This window comes from Lynx canadensis, chromosome B2 (assembly GCF_007474595.2).
Source record: "Lynx canadensis isolate LIC74 chromosome B2, mLynCan4.pri.v2, whole genome shotgun sequence".
In the NCBI taxonomy this organism is placed as follows: Eukaryota; Metazoa; Chordata; class Mammalia; order Carnivora; family Felidae; genus Lynx; species Lynx canadensis.
In genome coordinates this window covers 79,071,287-79,092,907 of record NC_044307.1, presented here as the reverse complement: position 1 = coordinate 79,092,907, position 21,621 = coordinate 79,071,287, and the positions used below count along the sequence as shown (strand labels likewise).

At 35.4% G+C, this 21,621-nt stretch overlaps 1 protein-coding gene across 5 annotated transcripts in view; it reads right to left on the bottom strand.

Annotated features, from left to right (window-relative positions):
* ORC3 (origin recognition complex subunit 3) overlaps positions 1-21,621 on the bottom strand; it is a 62,031-nt gene that overhangs the window by 25,594 nt on the left and 14,816 nt on the right. For all 5 annotated transcript variants that reach the window (XM_032593213.1, XM_030315949.2, XM_030315951.2 and 2 more), the window contains 7 exons: positions 20,669-20,773; positions 19,487-19,635; positions 18,099-18,232; positions 16,286-16,445; positions 14,686-14,799; positions 8,864-8,997; positions 8,321-8,384 (listed from right to left, as the gene is read on the bottom strand). In XM_032593213.1, the coding sequence (XP_032449104.1) occupies positions 8,321-8,384; positions 8,864-8,997; positions 14,686-14,799; positions 16,286-16,445; positions 18,099-18,232; positions 19,487-19,633 (753 nt within the window). In that variant the 5' untranslated portion in view covers positions 19,634-19,635; positions 20,669-20,773. The remainder of the gene's footprint in view (positions 1-8,320; positions 8,385-8,863; positions 8,998-14,685; positions 14,800-16,285; positions 16,446-18,098; positions 18,233-19,486; positions 19,636-20,668; positions 20,774-21,621) is intronic.

The following is a 21,621-nucleotide window of genomic DNA, read 5'->3' as shown; positions in this document are numbered from 1 at the left end:
ACTTTAACTGCCGGGCTGGGGTTTTTTTCCACCAGTAATATCTTGCAGATACCCATTATTTTTAGCAGTCAAGCCTGCAGAAAATAACACCTCAGATACGAATAAATTCAAGCAAACCTAACCTATAAAAAGCAACAAATCTGATATATTTTCCTAAACTCTAATGCACTTAGAAATCAATTCCTTCATCAGCAATGTATAGATTATTACCTGAAAGCACAGGGCAAATGAAAAAGCTTTCAGAATCAAAATGTTTTTCCTCCCAGTATTTGAGTTAGTTGGTAATTTCAAAAATCTAGGTCTCCTATCCTAACAAAGGGTACTTTAACCACCACTGGGAGAGTACATTCAGCTCTAATTTTACTATATGCTGTAACATGGAGAGTGCATAAAGCCACTAATTATTTGCCTTAATGTATGCCTGAAGAGCTTTTAAACAAAGAAAAGTATTCTGGAGGGAAAGGAATCTATTACTGATTAATAACCATACTTCATGCTTCTTGCACTACCTATTCCTTTTGCTTAGTGGAGTACATGCTTTTGTGCATGTACAAATAATGGGTGATGCAGAACTGAATTTACTCAGAGGGGGAGGAAACTGAAATACTTTACACCTTGTGGGCAATGTTGCACACTCGAGGGACTATGCCTTGGGTAGGGTGGAAGGAGGGTTATGCACATGCTCTTCTCCCAGATGATCTCAGTCCCTTCCTACCTCTGCGTGATTATATCCCTGTTCCCAGTGGAATTCTAGCATTTAAAACATGTTTTGTTTTGTTCACATAACACAGCATACTATTTCATCCAATGCCCAACTGAGGAAATGGAGTTCTGGTTCCAACACTGGAAGTAAAACTAGCTATGCTGGACTTCATGAGAAATCTGCTATACCCTTCTAAGGGATTTTCAAGAGTTAAAGTTATTTTGACCATCCCACACTTTTGCCTTATGTATTGACTCTGGAACTACTCTCTACATAAGATTCCATTGTTATTTACATCTGTGTTCTTATCAGCTGCAGCAGAAAACATCCAAATGATTAACTTTCTACATGATACTATTCTCTAAATCCTTTGTCTTACTGAGATTCGTATCTGCAAATGCTTCTCTCCAGGCCAATTCTTAATGCACTTTATGAACACCTTTTTATAGGTTTTGATGCTGAGAAAATTCTCCACTTAATGCTTACAGCAGCATCACACTATGCACATGTGAAAACAAAGCCTGTTCAAATAGTAATCTTGTTTTCCATTCGTTAAATTTTTCCTCTGGAATCACAGCCATACACTGGTCATGGCTGCCACTGTTTTATTTCATAACTGTGGTTAGGATGATTCTTTTTAACAGAGATACACTTTGCCTAGTAATATTCATTATTTCCCAAAGAGATATGCTTTCTTCTTTTCTTGACACATGAAGACCTCGTGGTCTTTTCTGATCTTTGATAAAGAGATGCAAACAAAGATATTTCTCTGATATCAAATACAAAAGAGCAGCCTCCTTGCTCCTCTTCAAACATCAAGACAGACTCCAACCTCAGGTCCTTTCCACTTGCTGTCTCGCTGCTGTTTGGAATTCCCTTCTGCCAGATTCCTGCATGGCAAGCTCTGTAACTTCCTTTAGTCTTTATTCAAAATTCACCTTCTCAGTAAGGTCCTTATTTAAAATGTCAATCCAACTCCCCATGCACACTGAACTTCACATTCTGCTTTTTTCCTTCATTGTTTTTCTTTAGCAACACAGATATTTTACCTACTTCTTTTGATAGCATGTAAGCCCCATGAAGGCAGAGGTTTTTGTCAGTTTTGTTCATTCCTATATTCTCAGCACCTAGATTAACACCTGGCACACAGTGGACCCTCACAAACTTTGTTGAATGAGGAAGTGCATTAATGAGCGGAGGCCAACATGCACTCAGTCTCCCTTCTAAATAAGAGCAACCACTTGTTGTCTTGCTGGATGTGGGCCAGATTTACTAATTTTTCAACAAAAGATGGAAGTCTGAATTTGTAATGTAAAATGTCTCAATTTGTAAATGTTGACTCAGGGTAAAAAAAACAAAGAAACCACTGTGGACCTAAAAAGCCACATTTATATTAGGCTGTGGGTGGCCAGTAAATGTATAGTATATCCTTTTAAATCAGCCATCTCCAATCACATCAATCTTGTCTGTCATTCAGTCAAAATCATTCATGTATTCTTGTTTACTTACATGACAAGGCCCCTATTTTTACTGAGCTGGTTACTTTCTTTGGAGAGGAAACCAATACCTATGTAAAATTTAAATATATATAGCTAAAGAAAATATGATCAGACAGAATTATATTTGCCATGATGCTTAGTTTTTGCAATTCTCTTCTACTTTCCATAGTATTTTGTGTCCAGAATGTTATGTATGGGGTGAAGAGTGACACCAGGAAGATTTAAAGTAAGTTATGTAAAAATGGCTGTAAATTTTTATAATATGTTCCTTTCAATCAATTCACTGATAACAAAAGCTGGTGAAACAGACACTGGATTTTAGGAATAAGAGGTATCTGCTGTCCAAGAACACAGCATTTTCTTAGTTATCATCTTGCTAGAACGAAGCATGATTTTTCTCATTATGGAGAAATTTTGACCAACAGTGTTTGGTTCTCAGTGTCTCATCACATGACAGCCAGCTCCTGGAGTGCCAAAGCATGGCTTTCTCCCAGCACTAGTGTGGCCTGTGTGCTTCTCCTCTCATCTGCCTCAGCCTTTTGTTCTCTGTGTTCCCACTGGGCACTTCAGACCAGCAGCACTTGATGAAGGGTTTGCACTGAAGCTGCCCGTTCCTGCTGCACTATTGTGCTAAAGCCTCGCTTGTTTGATCACATGTAGTAGTTTGTTTCCAGTCATTTTCTTCCTTTCCTCTCTTTTCTTTTAATTATTTCTCCTAATAGATTTCCCCCCTCCTCCTGCCCTGTCTGTCAAAAGAAATAGAAAGAAGAGGTGGAGGCAAAGGTAGGTGAAAGGCAGGTTACCACCAAACTCATGAAGTAATTCTGTGCCTTTTGTTCACGAATCACCATGAAAAGCATACTAAATGGTGAAAAGAAATCTACCACTAACTTGCTCTGCGACCTTAGATATTTCACTTCCTCTCTCTTGGCTACATTTCTTCATTTGTAAAATGAGCATATTCAATCAGGTTATCTTTCTAATACTAACAAATTACAATTCTAACAAGTCCAAGACTTACTTCCTACTCTCAACCGATTTAAAATCTTGCTGGGTACAGAGGGAATAGAGACATAAAATATTAACAAGTCAGAATAAAAAACTTCACCTGTCACCCGCAAGAGATTGAATCTAAGTTGAAAGGGGTTGAAACCAAGCCAAATAGCTTTAAGGAAGATTTGAATAAAAATATATAAACAGATTTTCTTATGTGAAGTACATGGAATTAGTCATTTATTAAACATACTAAGTATAATGTAACTTCTTGACAAGACAGATCAACATGAACAGCCATTACCGGTAATAGAGACGGTGTGGTTGGTGTAGTCAGCACAGGATTAAAATGGGCCTAATCTTAGATATGGTGTTGAGACTTGCTTTTTTTTACAAGGTATTTTGAAAATAAAGTGTGTATATGTGTGTGTGAATGTTTCCTTTTCTAATTTGAGCAGCAGCATGTAGTGCTCCATGACACCTGGCCAAAGCTACCTCATACCAAGTAGTTTTCTAAGCCTCCTACAAATTATCTTCACTGTTAACTTGCCACAGTATTTGGAAAGCTCATTTCTGATTTCTCAAACACTAATACAGAACCTTAGGCACCTTCTCATCACCCTATACTAATTCTTCAATGAAGCGTCACAGAAAATGTATGGGCTATGATGTCAGATCTGGGTATTAATGCCAGATGTACCATTTGCTAATTGTGACGCTTTAGATAGGCAAAGTTATTTAATCATTTTGTGACTCTCCTCGTCTATACAAAGGGATAAAAACATCTGTCATATGTGGTGGCTGTGACTCAAAATGAGACAATGCATAAAAACTATCTACTAATTGGGAAAAGCTGTTAATATTCCATTCCTCTGAAACATTTGCTCATGGAAAGAAAAAGAATTTCTCACTATTCAAAAAATCCTTCCAGTATATTAAGGCCTAGTGTTTTTTATTATCAGATAATAATTATGCAAATACGAGGCAACAATCTTCTTCAAAGCTCTCCTTAATATTGGACTTGAAACAAAATTTCAGGGACAAGCAATAATAAAAATCATCTTTGCAATTATGAAGAATTTGAAAGTTCTATATAAGGCACTTTGACAGCTTCTCATGAAATACTGTTTCATGAATTAAAGGGTTAAGTTAAAAAAAAACATAAACCTTGATTACTAAAGCAATGGTATGAGGCAAAACATGGTAAAAATATAAACAGTAACAGCTCTTGCTATTTCACCTAAAACCCACAGTAATAATTTACCTATCTCCAATTAAACAGATGTACTAAAATAAAATTTTAACGAGGAATCTAAATAAATTAACTAGTCAGCAAAAAAAAAAAAAAAAAAAAAAATTACCAATCTGTTTAATGAACAAGTGAATAAAATCACAGCATTTTAGAGCCAAAAGAAACTTTAAAGATTATCTGGATAGGAGCGCCTGGGTGGCTCAGTTAGATAAGTGTCTGACTTCAGCTCAGGTCATGATATTGCCATTCACGGGTTCAAGCCCTGTGTCAGGCTCTCTGCTGTCAGCATGGAGCCTGCTTTGGATCCTCTGTCCCCCTCCCTATATGTCCCTCCCCTGCTTGATCTCTCTCTCAAAAATAAACAACATTAATAAAAAAGAAAAAAGATTATCTGGTTACACTTCTCTACCACAGGATTTGAAAGCTCTTGAGTCATCAGAAGTTTGCATTAATGGGAGCTTGTGCAGGCCTATTCTGCTTAAGCATAGGAAGACTAGATTGTTAACTGTCAGAGTGCACTTTTTGGCCTCTGTACTCTGCTGCACAATACATTCACAGGACAGACTACTCAGAAATGAAAGAATGCACATAATCTTTAATCTTTTATCAGCTCTATGTCATGCCTTAGCTTGAACTTCCCAGTGAAACTTCTACAAATGTATATGGTTTAGTCAGCTGAAATTTGACTGTATTTGAAAGTATACTTTCAAAAAACCATGTAGTTTATGAAATACAAAGCTGACATATAGTTTTAAAGCTGTATCTGTGAAACTGAGGGTCCATAATTCTAAAGGAGTTGAAGGTTTTTTTAACATCTTGAGTCCAGTCTGGGGATGATTCATATAAATCCTTCATTTAAGTTAGAATTTAGATTAATTCTAAATTTAAGAGAACATGGCAAGGGAAACAATAAACATTTCCTTCTAGGCAACCAGTCCAGTTCAAGTGGTTCTCAAAAATGGTCTTCAGACCAAAGGCATCAGCATTACCAGGGACCTTGCTAGAAATGCAAATTCTCGGGACCCACATTTGAGCTACAAAAGCAGAAATTCTGGGGATGGAGGCCATTAATCAGTGTTTTAACAAGCCCTCCCCATGATTCTGATACATACTAAAGTTTAAGAACTACTGGGTTTAGTTAATCAGGGTAGGGAGCAAAGTAGATATTCAGGGACGAAAGAATCTAGACATAAAGAGCATAAATTTCTCTGGAGTATACTTTGAGGTCTATGTCTTCAAAATCTGAGAGTGATAAATTCTAACAGTACACATGTCTACATAACTACATAATCTATACAACCATGTAATGCAAGAATATTACATTTAGTATGCATAATACAGAATATGTAATATACGAAACTACACATTCACATTGATCTTAATTTTTATCATAGAGAAAATAACAATATTTATGATTCACATTTATAAAAGTTTTACTGTATATTTGTTCATAAATCACTCTCATTTGCTGAATGGACTTTGATTATCACTAACCGTATGAGGAAATCACACTAGGAATTATTGTCCCATTTTATAAATAAGGAAATTGAGGCTTAAACAGGGTGAGTGATTTTTCTAAGGTATACCTGACTAACAAGTAGCTGGAGTTGAAATGCAAGTTGAAATTTGCTGAGGTCATAATCAGGATCTTCCCCTGTATCACGAAGTACCATACTTTTAATTATCATGTGGGTTTTTTTCCAATTTTTATTGTGGTAAAATACATATAAAAATTGATTGTGTTTAAACAAACCATAAAAGGAGAAAAAGAATAATAAATGCTTAAATAAATGAATAAAATATACAAAGATACTTTTACTCTAAACTACAAAAATCCACAGACATGTTGATTAGTCTTTTTCATAGACCTTGTTTTTTTTTTTTTTTTAGAGAGAGCACATGTGCAAGAAGAGCAAAGGGAGAGGGAGAGAATCTTAAGCAGGCTCCATGCTCAGCACAGAGCCCAATGTGGGGCCTGAACTCACAGCCCACCATGAATCATGACCTGAGTCGAAATCAGGAGTCAGACACTTGACCAACTGAGCCACCCGGGTGCCCCTCACAGACCTCTTTTGGTCTTTGAATTTAGCAGGTGACCTGCACATAACTTTTTTAGGGTAAGGTACAAATCTTTGTGTACCTTCCTATTTCTCACTATGTAAGTCTCAAGAAAATAAGCCTTTAAATAACAAAATATTCAATCCTAAAATGAATACAGCAAAGATAATAACAAATGGGGCTGATAAGTGCAATAAGAACAAGAACAGATAAATAAATGCTTAGAAAATACATGAAATGTTACTGAGAAGCAGAGATAAATGTCAGACTATTTCTACAACAGATGAGCCTAGAGATTCTCTCCCTTTGTCATTTCAATGGTTAAAAGTACTCTTTAAAAATCTATTCCTGGCTTCTGAAAATATGCTCTAGCAGGAAATGCACTTGGCAACTAGCTGACTCAGCAGAGCTAATCCATCTAATCTTAAAACTCAGTAAACATGCATCCATCCCTTTCCACTAGTTCTTAAAGTTCCCTCTACCAAAACAAACTGCATTAGGATGTGAAAACTTCTTATACTGCTCTAAAAAGGTTACAGAGATTATTAAAGTGATTATTAAACCCAGTCTAGAAGTGATTCTATATTATGGCCCAGTGTGGATTCTGCATTAGAAATAATGCCCAACAAAAAGCCACTGTCCACTGTTATACTGTATGTCAATTATACCTCAATTATAAAAAAGCCATTCTCTTTTTAGCATTTATGAATAGAAGGTAAATTAGTATTCAGAGCTATACAGAACACACGCCCTCTAGGAACTAACATTCTTTCACTCAAAATTTGAAAACAGTCTGGGCCAGCAAAACCTTTACACTAGTATTAGGGCTACTTCAATCTCATCTTAATTTTATTACAATTTTCTGACAACTTTTCCTTAAAAAAGGCATGACAAGTATGAAAACAAATGTGACACTATGCATTTCTAGTTGTCCATCATTAAGGGACTTACTATGTAAAATGAAGGTACATTCATCCCAAAAGTACTATACCACACTCAGTATTGATATGAAATGATTTTCAACATTAAGTGAAAAATAAAACAGGTGCAGAACAGCATATATAATATACTCATTTATATTCTGTAAAAGAAAGAAGGAAACTCCTAAAATATGTAAAATTCCTTGTATATGTGAAAAATCTTTCTAGGAAAACACATAAGAAACTAGTAACACTAACTGTATCTAGGAAAAGAAAGTAGGTAATTGGAGGGTAAAGGTGTGAGGGAGTGTTTTCACTGTATATTATCTTTGCCTTTTGAATTATGTACCATGTCTGAGTACCATTTATTCAAGAAAGAACCAAAAAAATCTTCCTTTTGATATTCCCTGTGTTGTATTGTTCACTCAATTTTCTAAGCTCATTACTTCTTTCCTGGCATTGTATCAATACAGAATGATATCTTTTTCAAATCAAATCAATACCCACTTAGCAGTGGGTCCCTAAACTGCATGGCTTCTATGTGCCTTTATTTATGACAGCCTTTAAAAAAACATTAAAATGACATTGCCTGCAGATTCCAAAATGGAATATGGAAATAAAGTTGAGATCTCAAAAGTATTTTCGAAATACACCATACGATAAACCTGTAGTTAATATTTTGTCTCAATAAAAAAGGTCATCTTTTACAGAATTAAAGTTTTGTGTCATCTTCAATAGTCACACTCCTATATGATCATCAAGACCCACTAATTCACTGTGAAAAGCATATTAGGACAGACAGGTATGTTTTATAAATTCAATGAATAAATTTTATGTGCACATTGTTTTTCATGAAGAAAAAAAAAGTAAAACTGAAACACATCCACATTCCTACCTTCAAAAATCTCTCATTGGTCAATAGTGCAACTTGCTTTTCTGAAGCTTGCTTTTCCACGTGCCTAAAATTTTCACCATCCCGTACACAAAGAGAGAAAATTAAACATTCTAAAGATGTGACTATCACATGGGGGAAAAGAACTACCTAGATTGGTGGCCACATTCTTTTATTTCTTCTCAAAAATAAATTCAAGATAATAGTCATGGCTTAATAGTAATTTCTAACTCCACAAAGCAGCTATACTTCAGAATCTAGGGATCTAATCATAAACAAAAGCCATAAACTCCAGAATCAGAAAATGTTCTTTATAAAAGTAACTCTGGAGAAACTGCAAATTATATCCCTTTGTAAAAATATTTTTCGTTATGGTATGTTTTCAAATCCAACAAACAAATCTCACGAGTGAAAACAGAAAGGTTTTACTGTGCTCTATATAAAATGGTTATTTTTTTCTTTCCCCACTTCAAAAATAGCTAGATCTGAGATACTTTTTTTTACCCCAAATTCTATTATGTGTTAAATATACACTTCTCTTTTTACCTCCTAAATGATGGAAGACGTCGGATGTTTTCACATTGATTTTCTGATAAAAAATTTATTCTTCTCTTGGCTTCCGAGAGATTACAGCATAGGACACTGAGGGGCTGAGAGTAGAAATGTTCTAATAGAGAAAGCTGAAAGAAATGTGAAGATTATATAATGTCATTCTAATTCCACAGAGTAACTTCATGTCAACAAACCTTTTTGTTGCTTCATAAATAAATCCCTCTGGTATTAGCACTGTAATATAGACCTGGCCAAGATATGTTTAAGATCTAGGTTTCCAGAGCAGTCAAATTAAGTAAACAGTCCCCCCTGAAGATTCTTTTATATAAACAGGTTTCTTATTTATATTAAAGAGTTTTTGTTTTTATTTACTTTTTAATTTATATCCAAGTTAGTTAGCATACAGTGCTATAATGATTTCAGAAGTAGATTCCAATGATTCATCCCCTATATATAACACCCAGTGCTTATCCCAGCAAGTGTCTTCCTTAATGCCCCTTACCCATTTAGCCCATCCCCCCACCCACAACCCCTCCAGCAACCCTAGTTTGTTCTCTGCATTTAAGGGTCTCTTATGTTTTGGGGTGCCTGGGTGGCTCCGTCGGTTGAGTGTCCGACTTTGGCTCAGGTCATGATCTCATGGTTTGTGAGTTCGAGCCCTGCGTCAGGCTCTGTGCTGACAGCTCAGAGCCTGGAGCCTGCTTCGGATTCTGTGTCCCCCTCTCTCTGCCCCTCCCCCCACTTGTGCTCTGTCTCTCTCTGTCTCTCAAAAATAAATAAATAAATGTAAAAAATAAAATTAAAAAAAAGAGTCTCTTATGATTTGTCCCCCTCCTTGTTTTTAAATTATTTTTGCTTCCCTTCCCTTATGTTTATCTGTTTTGTATCTTAAATTCCTCATATGAGTGAAGTCACATGATATTTATCTTTCTCTGACTTATTTCACTTAGCATAATACCCTCTAGTTCCATCCACATAGTTGCAAATGGCAAGATTTCATTCTTTTTGATTGCCGAGTAATACTCCATTGTGTGTGTGTGTGTGTGTGTGTGTGTGTGTGTGTGTGTGTGTATACATACCACATCTTCTTGATCCATTCATCTGTTGATGGACATTTGGGCTCTTTCCATACTTTGGTTATTACTGATAGCACTGTTATAAACATTGGGGTGCATGTGGCCTTTTGAAACAGCACACTAAGGTTTTTTTTAAACAGCAAAAGTATGGCACTAATATATTTAATGTCACAATAACACTACAAACAATGCATAAATCATTCTGTATCTTTAATATTTTAAGACTCTGATTTTGTGGACAAGCTCAGAAAATTGTAATCTCTGAAGTATGTATTAGAAGAAACTAATATGAATGGATAGATCAACTCTCTGCAGAACCAACTCACAGCAACAGTAAATATGGTGGGGATAGGACTGGGGTGTGACCTCAGAGTTTAATAGATGTCCAAATACTCACAAGAAAATATTCATCTATAAAATCAGTGAAAAAATTTGGTCTGCTGAATAAATAAAAATGTTACAATGGTAGAAACTTTCCCTTCTGATAAAAAAAAAATGAAAAATGAGAAATAGCTAAAGAAAAGATATCTTTTTAAATTCATGAAGAAAAACATGGTACAATATCTGGTAAATTTAAATGTTAAGAATGCTGTTGTCCCCATAGTATAAGGGGGAATGATTTTCCAGAACCTACCATAACTTGTAAGATGTATGTTACAAGACTATTCAAATGTTAAAAACTTGACCCTAAGCAACCTTTTTATGGCCAATTTGGTTTTTCCAGACACCTTGATACTAGACAGTTTCCCTAGAGAGTGGACAAAACACAGTCTTGTCACTAGAAAACAGAATTTCCCAACACAAATTAATAAATTAACATGATAGCTTATATATTGGTATTAAGGTATTTGAGCTTGATCCTTACTGGGTAAACTGATAATGAATCTCTGAGCCTATAGAGCTGAAGACCAGATACCCAAGGCTAGAGGAAATCCTCCAAAATAGTTCATTCTGGAGGAAGGATGAGGCTGTAAGAAAAGAGCCAGCCTTACTTAGAAACAAATACCAAACAGAAAGTAACTGTTCATGCCAAGTGCTAAATTATTTTCACACATATTAACAAAATCTTGTTTCTTACTTGCATTTTTCAATTATATTGTGATAGTATTTATTCCAATGTTAACATCACTTTTTAAATATGAGAAAAGTAAAAAACAAACATATAAGGGACTTGCTGGGGAGGAGAAATGGGAGGAAGTCACATGACTTACAGTAGAGTTATAAATAAGAACCCAGTACCACCTACTTTGTCTAAGTATGTTCTCAAAATCTGGGTCAACAAGTTGGTCAACATATCCAACTAATGAAGGAAAACCTTAAACATATACAGAATGATTATATACCCTACTGCACCCCCTATGGAAAATAGGACTTAACGCATTACTTCCCACTGATGATTAGGAAAAGTAGACAAATGGGGTCTAACGGCTCTACCACTTAAAAGCTGTGTGACCTTGGCCAAGCTACTTAACCTAAGCCTCTGTTTCCTCACCTGCAAAACTGAGGATAATAGTACCCATTAATGAAACAATGTAAATACTTAGTACTAGCTAGCACAAAGGAGGTGCTTAGTAAATTATGAGGAACCGATAAAATCATCTAATCTGATTCCCTATTTTACAGATGAGAAAACTGAGACCCCAAGAGATTACATAATTCGATGAATACCCTTTTCTTCGCTTGCTTTCTCAATGGTATTTGAGAAATGATATTACCTAAAACTCATTCTTCTCTTGACTTCAGTGTTACTCTACTTTCTATTGGTTTTCCTTATTGTTTTTAGTCTCCTTTTCTATTACTCTTGTCAGCTTACAATCAGGTTCTAATCTTAGTCCTTTCCTCACTCCTCTGGATGATGCCTCATCCTCACTATGTGACTTCAACCACCACCTTTTAATGATAAATCCTAAATATTTCTATTTACTTCCAGATCTTTCTCCTGAGTGCCAAATCTTTATTATCCAACATACCTGAAAAAACCATATACAAAAAGAAACTCACCTTTTTCTAACTGGCTCTTCACTTTATATTAACACATATACTTAATAAATGGTACCACCTCCAATCCATTTGCCAAGATAGAATTTATGCTTCTCTTATGCATCCCATCATCCACTTAGTCACCAGGGTCTGTCGATTCTATCTCATCCCCAAATCTGATTCCTCCTCTCTAGTTCCACTATCACAACCTTAGTTTAGCCCTTGTTATATCTTGTCTAGACCAGTGCAGTAGTCCTCCAACAGATCTCTCTCCCTCTACTGTTGTCTTTACCTAGAATGTGCTTCCCATTTTAATCTGGTGAGCCTCTATTCCTTAGGATATACTTTCGTTTTCTTATGGAATCCCCACACGTTTCTTTCATAGCACTGACTATTGAGAACTGTAATTTCCCATTCTGCCTCCTTCACTAAACAAAAGAGCAATCTGAAGGCAGAGATTTCCTTGTCCTCTGTATCTCTAGGGCTCAGCATAATTCTTGGCTTACAGTCGGCTCTTGATAAATACTTTTCAGTAAACAAATGAGTGAAGTAAAATGTATGAGAGAAGCAAATTAGAAATGTATTAGATCTTGGGGTGCCTGGGTGGCTCAGTCGGTTGAGCATCCGACTTTGGCTCAGGTTATGGTCTCACGGTTTGTGAGTTCAAGCCCTGCATCGGGCTCTGTGCTCAGAGCTTAGAGCCTGCTTTGGATTCTGTCTGTCTGTCTGTCTGTCTGTCTCTCTCTCTCTCTCTGCCCCTTCCCCACTAGTGCTCTGTCTCTCAAAAATAAATAAATGTAAAAAAAAAATTAAGAAATGTATTATACCTCAATATCATTTAATTTCGCATATTGCTAAGGTAATTTTGTTGCTTTGAAATATTTTTTTTTTAAAGTCAGGTTGGAAAAAAAGACCTATGTTAGCCATAAGAGAGCACTACAGTGTTTTACATGGAGAAAAAATACATGACAGAAATAATTTGTAAACTTCAAGTTACTACACAAATGTGAGGTATTATAATATTGCACTTTTGTACTGAAGGTTACTAATATATTGGTTTTAGTAACATGTATTTACAATGGCATGTATTTACAATGACTACACTTTGCTAAGGTATTTTTTTTTTTTTAAGTTTTTTTTTTTTTTCAACGTTTATTTATTTATTTTTTTTTTTGGGACAGAGAGAGACAGAGCATGAACGGGGGAGGGGCAGAGAGAGAGGGAGACACAGAATCGGGAACAGGCTCCAGGCTCTGAGCCATCAGCCCAGAGCCCGACGCGGGGCTCGAACTCACGGACCATGAGATCGTGACCTGGCTGAAGTCGGACGCTTAACCGACTGCGCCACCCAGGCGCCCCTTGCTAAGGTATTTTAAGGTAGATGCCAAGAGAAGAAGACATTAACTTCCAAATAACTGGAGAATGGGCTCCTTTTGTAGTTTAGAACAGATAGTATGAAGCTGAGTTCATGAATTTTCTTCTGGCAATTCATGAAACCTTAGTAAAACTGCTTTCCCAATATGCAAGAATAAATATAAATGAATACATATACATGTATGTGCAAGGGACAACAAACTATGGCCCATAGGCTATTTTTACATGGCCCAGGAACTACAAATGTTTTTTATATCTTTAACTGGTTATTTAAAAAGAAGAAAAAGAATATGCAACAGAGATGTAGCATTCACAGCCAAAAATATTTAATATCTGATCCTTTACAGAAAATTTGCTGATCCCTCATATATAGTATTTTTTAGGAAGAAATCAAGAATCTCACAACAAACAAACAAAAAAAGTCCCTAGGGGCACCTGGGTGGCTCAGTTGGTTAAACCTGGCTCAAGTCATGATCTCATAGTTCCTGAGATTGAGCCCAGTGTCAATGGGCTCTGCCTTGACAGTGTGGAGCCTACTCTGGATTCTCTCTCTCCCTCTCCTTCTCTGTCCCTCCCTGCTCATGCTCTCTCTCCCTCAAAATAAATATATTAAAAAAATAAATAAATAAGAGTCCCTTCCTCCCTACCCCTAAATAGTTAAGAATTATTGGAATGCAGGGGGTGTGTGGGATGTCTTTATCCATTTTTGACATCTGCATTAATATATTCTCTATGTTTTGCTGCAGGTAACTAAGAAATGGTAGAGCCTAGAATAACATAACTTGAATTTACTTATTTAAAATTTTTTTTTAACATTTATTTATTATTGAGAGACAGAGAGACACAGAGCATGAGCAGGGGAGGCGTAAAGAGAGGGGGAGACACAGAATCTGAAGCAGGCTCCAGACTCTGAGCTATCAGCACAGAGCCCGATGCGGGGCTCAAACTCACAAACTGCGAGATCATGAGCTGAGCCGAAGTCGGTTACTTAACCGACTGCGCCACCCAGGTGACACTTGAATTTACTTATTTTAGAGTTTGCCATTTAAAATGTCTTATCAGGGGCGCCTGGGTGGTGCAGTCGGTTAAGCGTCCGACTTCAGCCAGGTCACGATCTCGCGGTCCGTGAGTTCGAGCCCCGTGTCAGGCTCTGGGCTGATGGCTCGGAGCCTGGAGCCTGTTTCCGATTCTGTGTCTCCCTCTCTCTCTGCCCCTCCCCCGTTCATGCTCTGTCTCTCTCTGTCCCAAAAATAAACAAACGTTGAAAAAAATTAAAAAAAATAAAAATAAAAAATAAAATGTCTTATCACACTAAATAGTTTCAAATAATATGCAAATTACTTAGAATCAGCTTATGAACTTTCACACCCATTAGTGTCTTCTTACCTGAAGTCCTTTTATAAAGTTTTGAATTGAGAAATCATGATACAAAAAGATGTTGGTCAAAATCTGTAGCACTTTTTCACTTAGTTTAAAGGGAAACTGAGTTGTAAGAAGTAGCTGAAAGACATAAAAGGGGAATAGGACACACTCCTTATTAGTCTTTACTCTTCATAAATATCAAGTATAAATCATGAGGCAAAGAATGATACTATGACACAGTAACCATGAAAGCTATAAATGTAGCTAGGTTATTTTTAGTTCAAATATCAACTAAAACTTTAAATTAACTTACATAAGAATCATAACCAAAAGAAGCTATTCATACTACATCTTCAGAATCAAAGATGTCCATCATCTTCCTTTCAATTACTAATTTAAAAAAATACCATCTATTAACTATACAATCCGTCTTCTCCCGCCAGAAGCCACTGAAGAAGCTATAGGCTTTGGTAATTCTTATTATAAGATTTCTTTTTCATCCCTAACTTACACACATTAATGAGGAATAACACATTATGCACTGTTGAATGAAAAACCCCAAATTAACAGATGTTATCTGTTACAAAATAGCTGCATTTGTATTACTCAACCAATTTTCAATGGCCTAAAGTGAAGATTTTATACCTAAAAGTGAAAAGTCATACTAGGCTTTTAAAACTGAAATGTAGTTATAAAAGGCCACCTGCATTTGACCACAATCGAGCAATTTTAAATACGGCAGCTATAAAAATTTTCCTCAAAGTATCCATAAACAAACCGATACCAGCTTCATGGGGAAAAAAATGTATAAGTGGTCAGTAAATAAATGGAAGTTTTTCATAATTTACCTTACACAAGCAATATAAAGCACACCTTGAAAGAGTTGAGTCTGGCAACAATTTGTGGAAGGTCAATAATAATTTAGGTAGAAACAGAACTAAAACTAATTGAAACATAGAGCTAAGGTCTGAGGAAATGTTAGTATTTATCTTCTGCCAAGAGCAGCAATGACAGGAAAGGGTCCACTAAAAATATCAAATTATTTTAATTTTTTTTTTTTACTGTTTACCTTTAAGAGAGACAGACAGACACCCAGAGCTTGAGCAGGGGAGGGGCAGAGAGAGAGGGAGACACAGAATCCAAAGCAGGCTCCAGGTTCTGAGAGGTCAGCACAGAGGCTAGCGTGGGGCTCAAACTCATAGACTGCGATATCATGACCTGAGCTGAAGTAGTATGCTTAACGGACTGAGCCACCCAGACGCCCCTCAAATTACTTTAAATAAAATGTAGGAGTAAAAACATGGTTGCTGTTTTTAGGAAATCATTAAATTTCATTAAAATTTATTAAAAACCTAAAATTTTCCATTGAGTAATGACTGATTGATAGGTAGGTAGGTAGGTAGATACAGAAAAATAGAATCATTCTTTCTACAAAGCTTTTATTTTATCTGAAGAGGCAATATTGTGCCCTATAAAAATCATTAAATATAAAAAAATGTGAAGAAATATGTTCAATATCATACTCTGAGAGATTCAGAAATTTATCACTAATGTTTACATTTATCATCTATTCTTGGCTGTCTTCTTTTCATCCTATTTCGCTGATACAATTTTTTCTTTTTACCTTATCAAGTACCGTAGTCAGGTGCTCCTTGCAGGACAGAGACTGGAAAAGTTCTATGCACAACAGAGATGATACTGCATGAGGAAGCAACCGATGGATGATAATAGGAGACGTGGCAATTCCAAAAATGAGTATTAGTGGAAATTCATGTAGATGTTGACTGGTTTTCAAAGGAAAATACAAAATTGGGATTTTTCTTTTTTTAGCAAATATATTTCAATACATCAAATTTCAAATTAAGACCATCTTTATCTGAATGTCTACTGTATAAGACACTGATGAAGAGTATCATTCTAAATACTAAAATTTTCTAGGTCACTTATTTTCCCGTTAAAGTAATATAGATGGTTTTTTCCCAGACATTCTAGCTCTGAAATCAATCTACTAAAAGATCCTCTCATTTTATAAATAAGAATACAGAGGTCCAGAGAGATCAAGTGCCTCTCTCTAAGGTTATACAATCTCAAGTGTTAGAAGAGTTAGATATTCAATTTAACCTCTCATCCAAAGTTTGAGCTCTATAGTCTTCCTAACAGTTAGACATCCAGTCTATGCTTTAAGAGTTCAGTGACATGAAGCTCACATTTTTCAAGGTAACTTATTCTATTTATGCACATTTCTAACAAACACTATGTCACCCAGCTATTAATAGCTAAGAAACAGGAAACTTTCCTTACACATATGTAAGACATATTTTTAATGGACACCATTTAAAAATGTTACATACTTTCCTTGCATTAACTCAAACTTATTGGACATGATTTATTCCTAGTATTACTAGTATGAACACAAATGACTCCCACAGAGTAAAACAGCACTATCTTTGAGAGCTACTGTGGGTCTGAACACTTTGTACCATGGCTGATGATTTTGTTTGCTCCCTCCTACTGGCTATTGCTTGTCAGTATTCTAGCTATGCAGTTCTACCTTCATAGGAGTGGAGTGCCCTGGCTCTGTTACTGCTCTAAGTTCTTCCTCACTTTAGATGGCAACAGGAGTCACAAGTCTAAGCTCCAAAAGAGTACAGCTCTTTTGTCAATATTCTTAGTGTGCAACTTTCAAGCATGTTAAGCAGTTCAGTTTTAGCATTAAGAAAATTCTTAGAATCTAGAAATCTTAGTTTCTATGGGGAAAAAAAGACACTATCAAAATAGTAATTATAAGACAATATATAGCTTTAGGTAAATTTAGCCACACCTATTAAGTTAACATACAGAAAAAGCCAAAATAAATTATATCCTAAAAATGCACCACGGCAAATACATGTCACTGGATTTTAAATAGGGTTAGTTAGTTCGATTCTGAATTTCACAGGAATGTCCTGAAAATCCAATGAGATCATGAAAATAGTTTCTCATTATAAAAATTATATAAGATAATGTTATTTAGAAAACATACTTGCTCAGAAGAGCTATATGTAACTCAGAGCTTCTAATGGTGGATAGGTATCAGAAAATAAGACCTGACAAACATCTCAAGCTGGAGTAATTTATCGATTTAATGGGCAAGAGACAGACGACCTTGGTGAGAGAAACTACATTTTATATTGCCTTTTCATACTAATTAAAAGGTGGCTAACTTTAGTCTTTTGATCTCATTCTTGGATCAAAAAGCAAATGAAAATCTGATAGGAGTTCTTTGAACATTTAATTATAAGGAATTTGAAATCATTCTGGTTTCTATCCAGTTGGTATTAAAATGAAGATTAAACTGCCATTCATTTTCTCTGGAAAAGGTTGCTCTTCAAGTTAAAAGTTACATGTTTCCTTAATAAAAAGAATTTTATGTAAAAGCCAGGTGATATATCATCTACCTGCTGATAATTATGAAGTCCTGGAGTACTTTTGTGGTGAAGCTTTCCAAATCCTTTAAGATAAGCACAACAGGAGGAGACTGCCATTGGCTAGACGAAGTCCTCTTTTTCCTTGGCAGTTTTGGATCTGTCTTCTTTAAAGTCACGTAAAAAGGAGTTAAAAGTAAGCCTTACCATTCAAACAATGCTACAACACTACAATGATATATCTCCCTTTACATTTTACAGTAATGCTTTTTCTTTTATTTCTCCCACATAATAAAGAGAAACTCATTCCAACAGTTATTAGCAGAATCTTTTTGTGTCTGACATGGGAATAATAACCAAGAAAAAGGTTCAGTAAAATCTATAACTCATATGAAATATTTATATTTTTTTGCTATCTGAGAAAATGACAAAAAAGCATGGGGAGAACATTTTCTATAAATTATTTTTTCTGTTAATAGAATGTTATATGTTGCTTTGCTTTAAGGTGAGAACTAGTATTTTTAATTGAAAAGCACAATAAACAACACTACTTGCTGGTCTGCTACTATTAAATTTCAAGTTGAAAAGCACCTTTAATATCATCTGGTCCAATCCCAATCTTTTAAAGATATCTGACATAAACTGCATGTAGCATCTGATTTCTAGAAAATTTAAAATTGTGGATCAAATTAAGATATTATGATATGCATGAGACCCAACTTAATTCCTATATAAAGCAAAATGAAACTTCACTTACGGTCGACTTCAGCAAATACGTTTTATCAGAAAATGTTACCACAGTATTTTTTCCCATACTATCTGGCTACACGGCATCATAAACTAAAGCTGTGGTTTTACGGTACAGTTATCCATGAATCACCTAGGTTGTTCATTCTCAGTGGAACTTCTTTTTAGTTAACTGTTTACTGTTGAATGTACTTTACTTATAGACCATTTATTCCCCAAGAATTGTAAATGTGGAACAAATTAGATTTTTTTAAAAAATGACTACTTCTCATTGGACTAAGTTGACACTGGGAACTGGCAGCATGGTTCAACCGCACAAAAGCAAATATTGAGGAACCTAAGAGATAATATATTAAAGTCATAGCCATTGTCACAGAGATAGAATCTGCCACAGAACCAATTCCTGATGCTGTTTTTGTCACTAGATGACATTCTCCCACAAATAAAATGGCCTTGTAAAATGAGAACCTAAATACTTACCAGGAATTAGACTGCATACTGATAAAAGAATACTTTAAAATTCTAATAGCCTTAGGAAAAGTAAGTAGCTACTATTACTTAACAGCTAGGGTGCATAAGCATATTCTTATTAGAACAGTATTATGTTTAATGCAATTCTAAGCCTCTTCAATCAGATGCAAATCCCCCCCCAAAAATTGTCAGTTTACATTTACCTGTGTGACACTCATATACCAGCTGGAAAGAGAATCCATTGAACAAAATGTCTTTTTCTGGGTGACCTGAATACTTTCCTCTTTGGATTCCTCATCTACACAGCAGTTCATCAACTTTGAGACCAGCTTTTGCAAAAAATGTTTCATATCTGCAGAATATAAAAGGTAAGAAAGCTTATCTCCCTTTAAAACAAATATGAAACAACTGAAACTTCTTAATCAGTATATTACATTTGGGTAGAATGTATTCTTGTACACTTAACATTAATGTAACATTTAACATATTAACTATTAATGTTCATTAGTATCTTCTCTTTAATATTTAAATTTCATTAATTCAGACTAACACTAAGCCAAAGTTTATGTATACTATCTATACTAAAAATGTTACCTAAATAAATGTGTAAACACAAAAACTATAAATCTTATGAGGACACTATATATTTAAGTTACACTAGACAGCAAAAAATTTTTAAGGCCTCTAAAAACGATCAAAAGTGTTACTTACGTAAGTTATTTTACTGATTACAAATCTTCCTTATAGTCATTTTAAAAGATGTCGTAAGGGCTTTGACTTAATCAGTTCCAATCAGTTTATGATTATGAAAGTAATATAAGCACATAAAGCCCTTATGTCAATTCAAATCTCATTCCATTTTACTCTATTAGTGTCCATATCCTTTACGATTTAATGGTTTCATATAGATTAGCTCTGGCAATGGACATTTTTTACCATGCTAATCTTTCAGAGCAGGACAATAAGATGATTGGAGGCTGAAATATGAGCCTACACAGTCTATTCTCTGTTGGGATAAATAAGAGCTCCCCAATCCTTAATTCTAGCTCCCTGTCCCAAACCTTCCAACTTATTAGACTTTTACCAGGTTAGGGAACACATCTCATAAAATATCTAAACTATTACTGGCAGTGAAGCTGATATAGTGGGGGGGGGGGGGGGGGGGGGGGCTGGAATAAAGGAAGCAAAAGGTGGCAATGAGTCCTGCAACAGTCAACATTACCATGATAGGCAATAAACCTCACCCTGCCCAAATGTTGTGCCATGCTCTTCCCACAAATAAAAAGGGATCAACAAAGCTAGGGTGGGGGGGGGGGGCATGTAGAAAGAAGGTCAGAAGAGATCTGTAACATCTCACCAAGGTTATTAGGGCATTTATACTGTACCTGGACAATCTTTAGCTTGCAATGAGACTACATATGGAGTGACATTATTCTGAAGGGCTTCTGTTAGACTTCTGAATGTTAAATCATGATCAGTTACATTCACACCTATGGGATAATACATCAGTATTACACCAGCATTTGTACTATAAATAATTTAGCAACAAAGCTACTTAACATGTCTAGTGAATTACTGAATAAAAATATTTTTAAAAATATGAGTAACAAAAAAAACCCCATGATTAATAACAGAAACCAAGAAAATATCCTGCATAAATGAAGAGATCTCCATTAACAATAGATATCTGGAAGCACACAAAATACTTGTCAGAAAGGGTATTTAGCATAATCTCTCTTTAAAAAACATTACTGAGAATGTGTAGTTAACCCATGAAAACATCTTAGGAGTAATTTTATTACTTTGTCAAATTCATAAAGTACTCTTTAAAATACTCATTCAAAAATAAGGGCTACAGATTCCGGGTTTACTGTGATCCTGACTTAACAAGTGAGGAGAATCCAATCACTAATCCTATTAATGACTGTTGTAGTAAATACAATAGTAAAATACACACTAAGCTGATTTCTGAGGGAAGAGGCTAAAAACAAAACTTCAGGTACTTTAGGTATTTACTAAGCCTCTCATTCTCATTTCCACAAGTCAGAGTTTAGTGCTGTGCATGCAGTTATCAGAGTTGAGTGGAATTTCCCTATCACATTGGAAAAAATTCTACTGACTGACACTTTCCTTTACGTCACAATCTGAGATTTCTAGAAAGTGCTTTGGCACTTAGGCAGGTGGCAACAGCAGCTATCTTGAAACTGCTTGATAACTGCTACTATAAACCTTCAACTGGCTAGAAGAAAAACAAAAGGTTCAGAATCTAGGCCACCAATAAACAAAAAAATTTTTTCTAGGCAAGCCAATAAATAAAAATGTTGGCAGGCTATGTTTT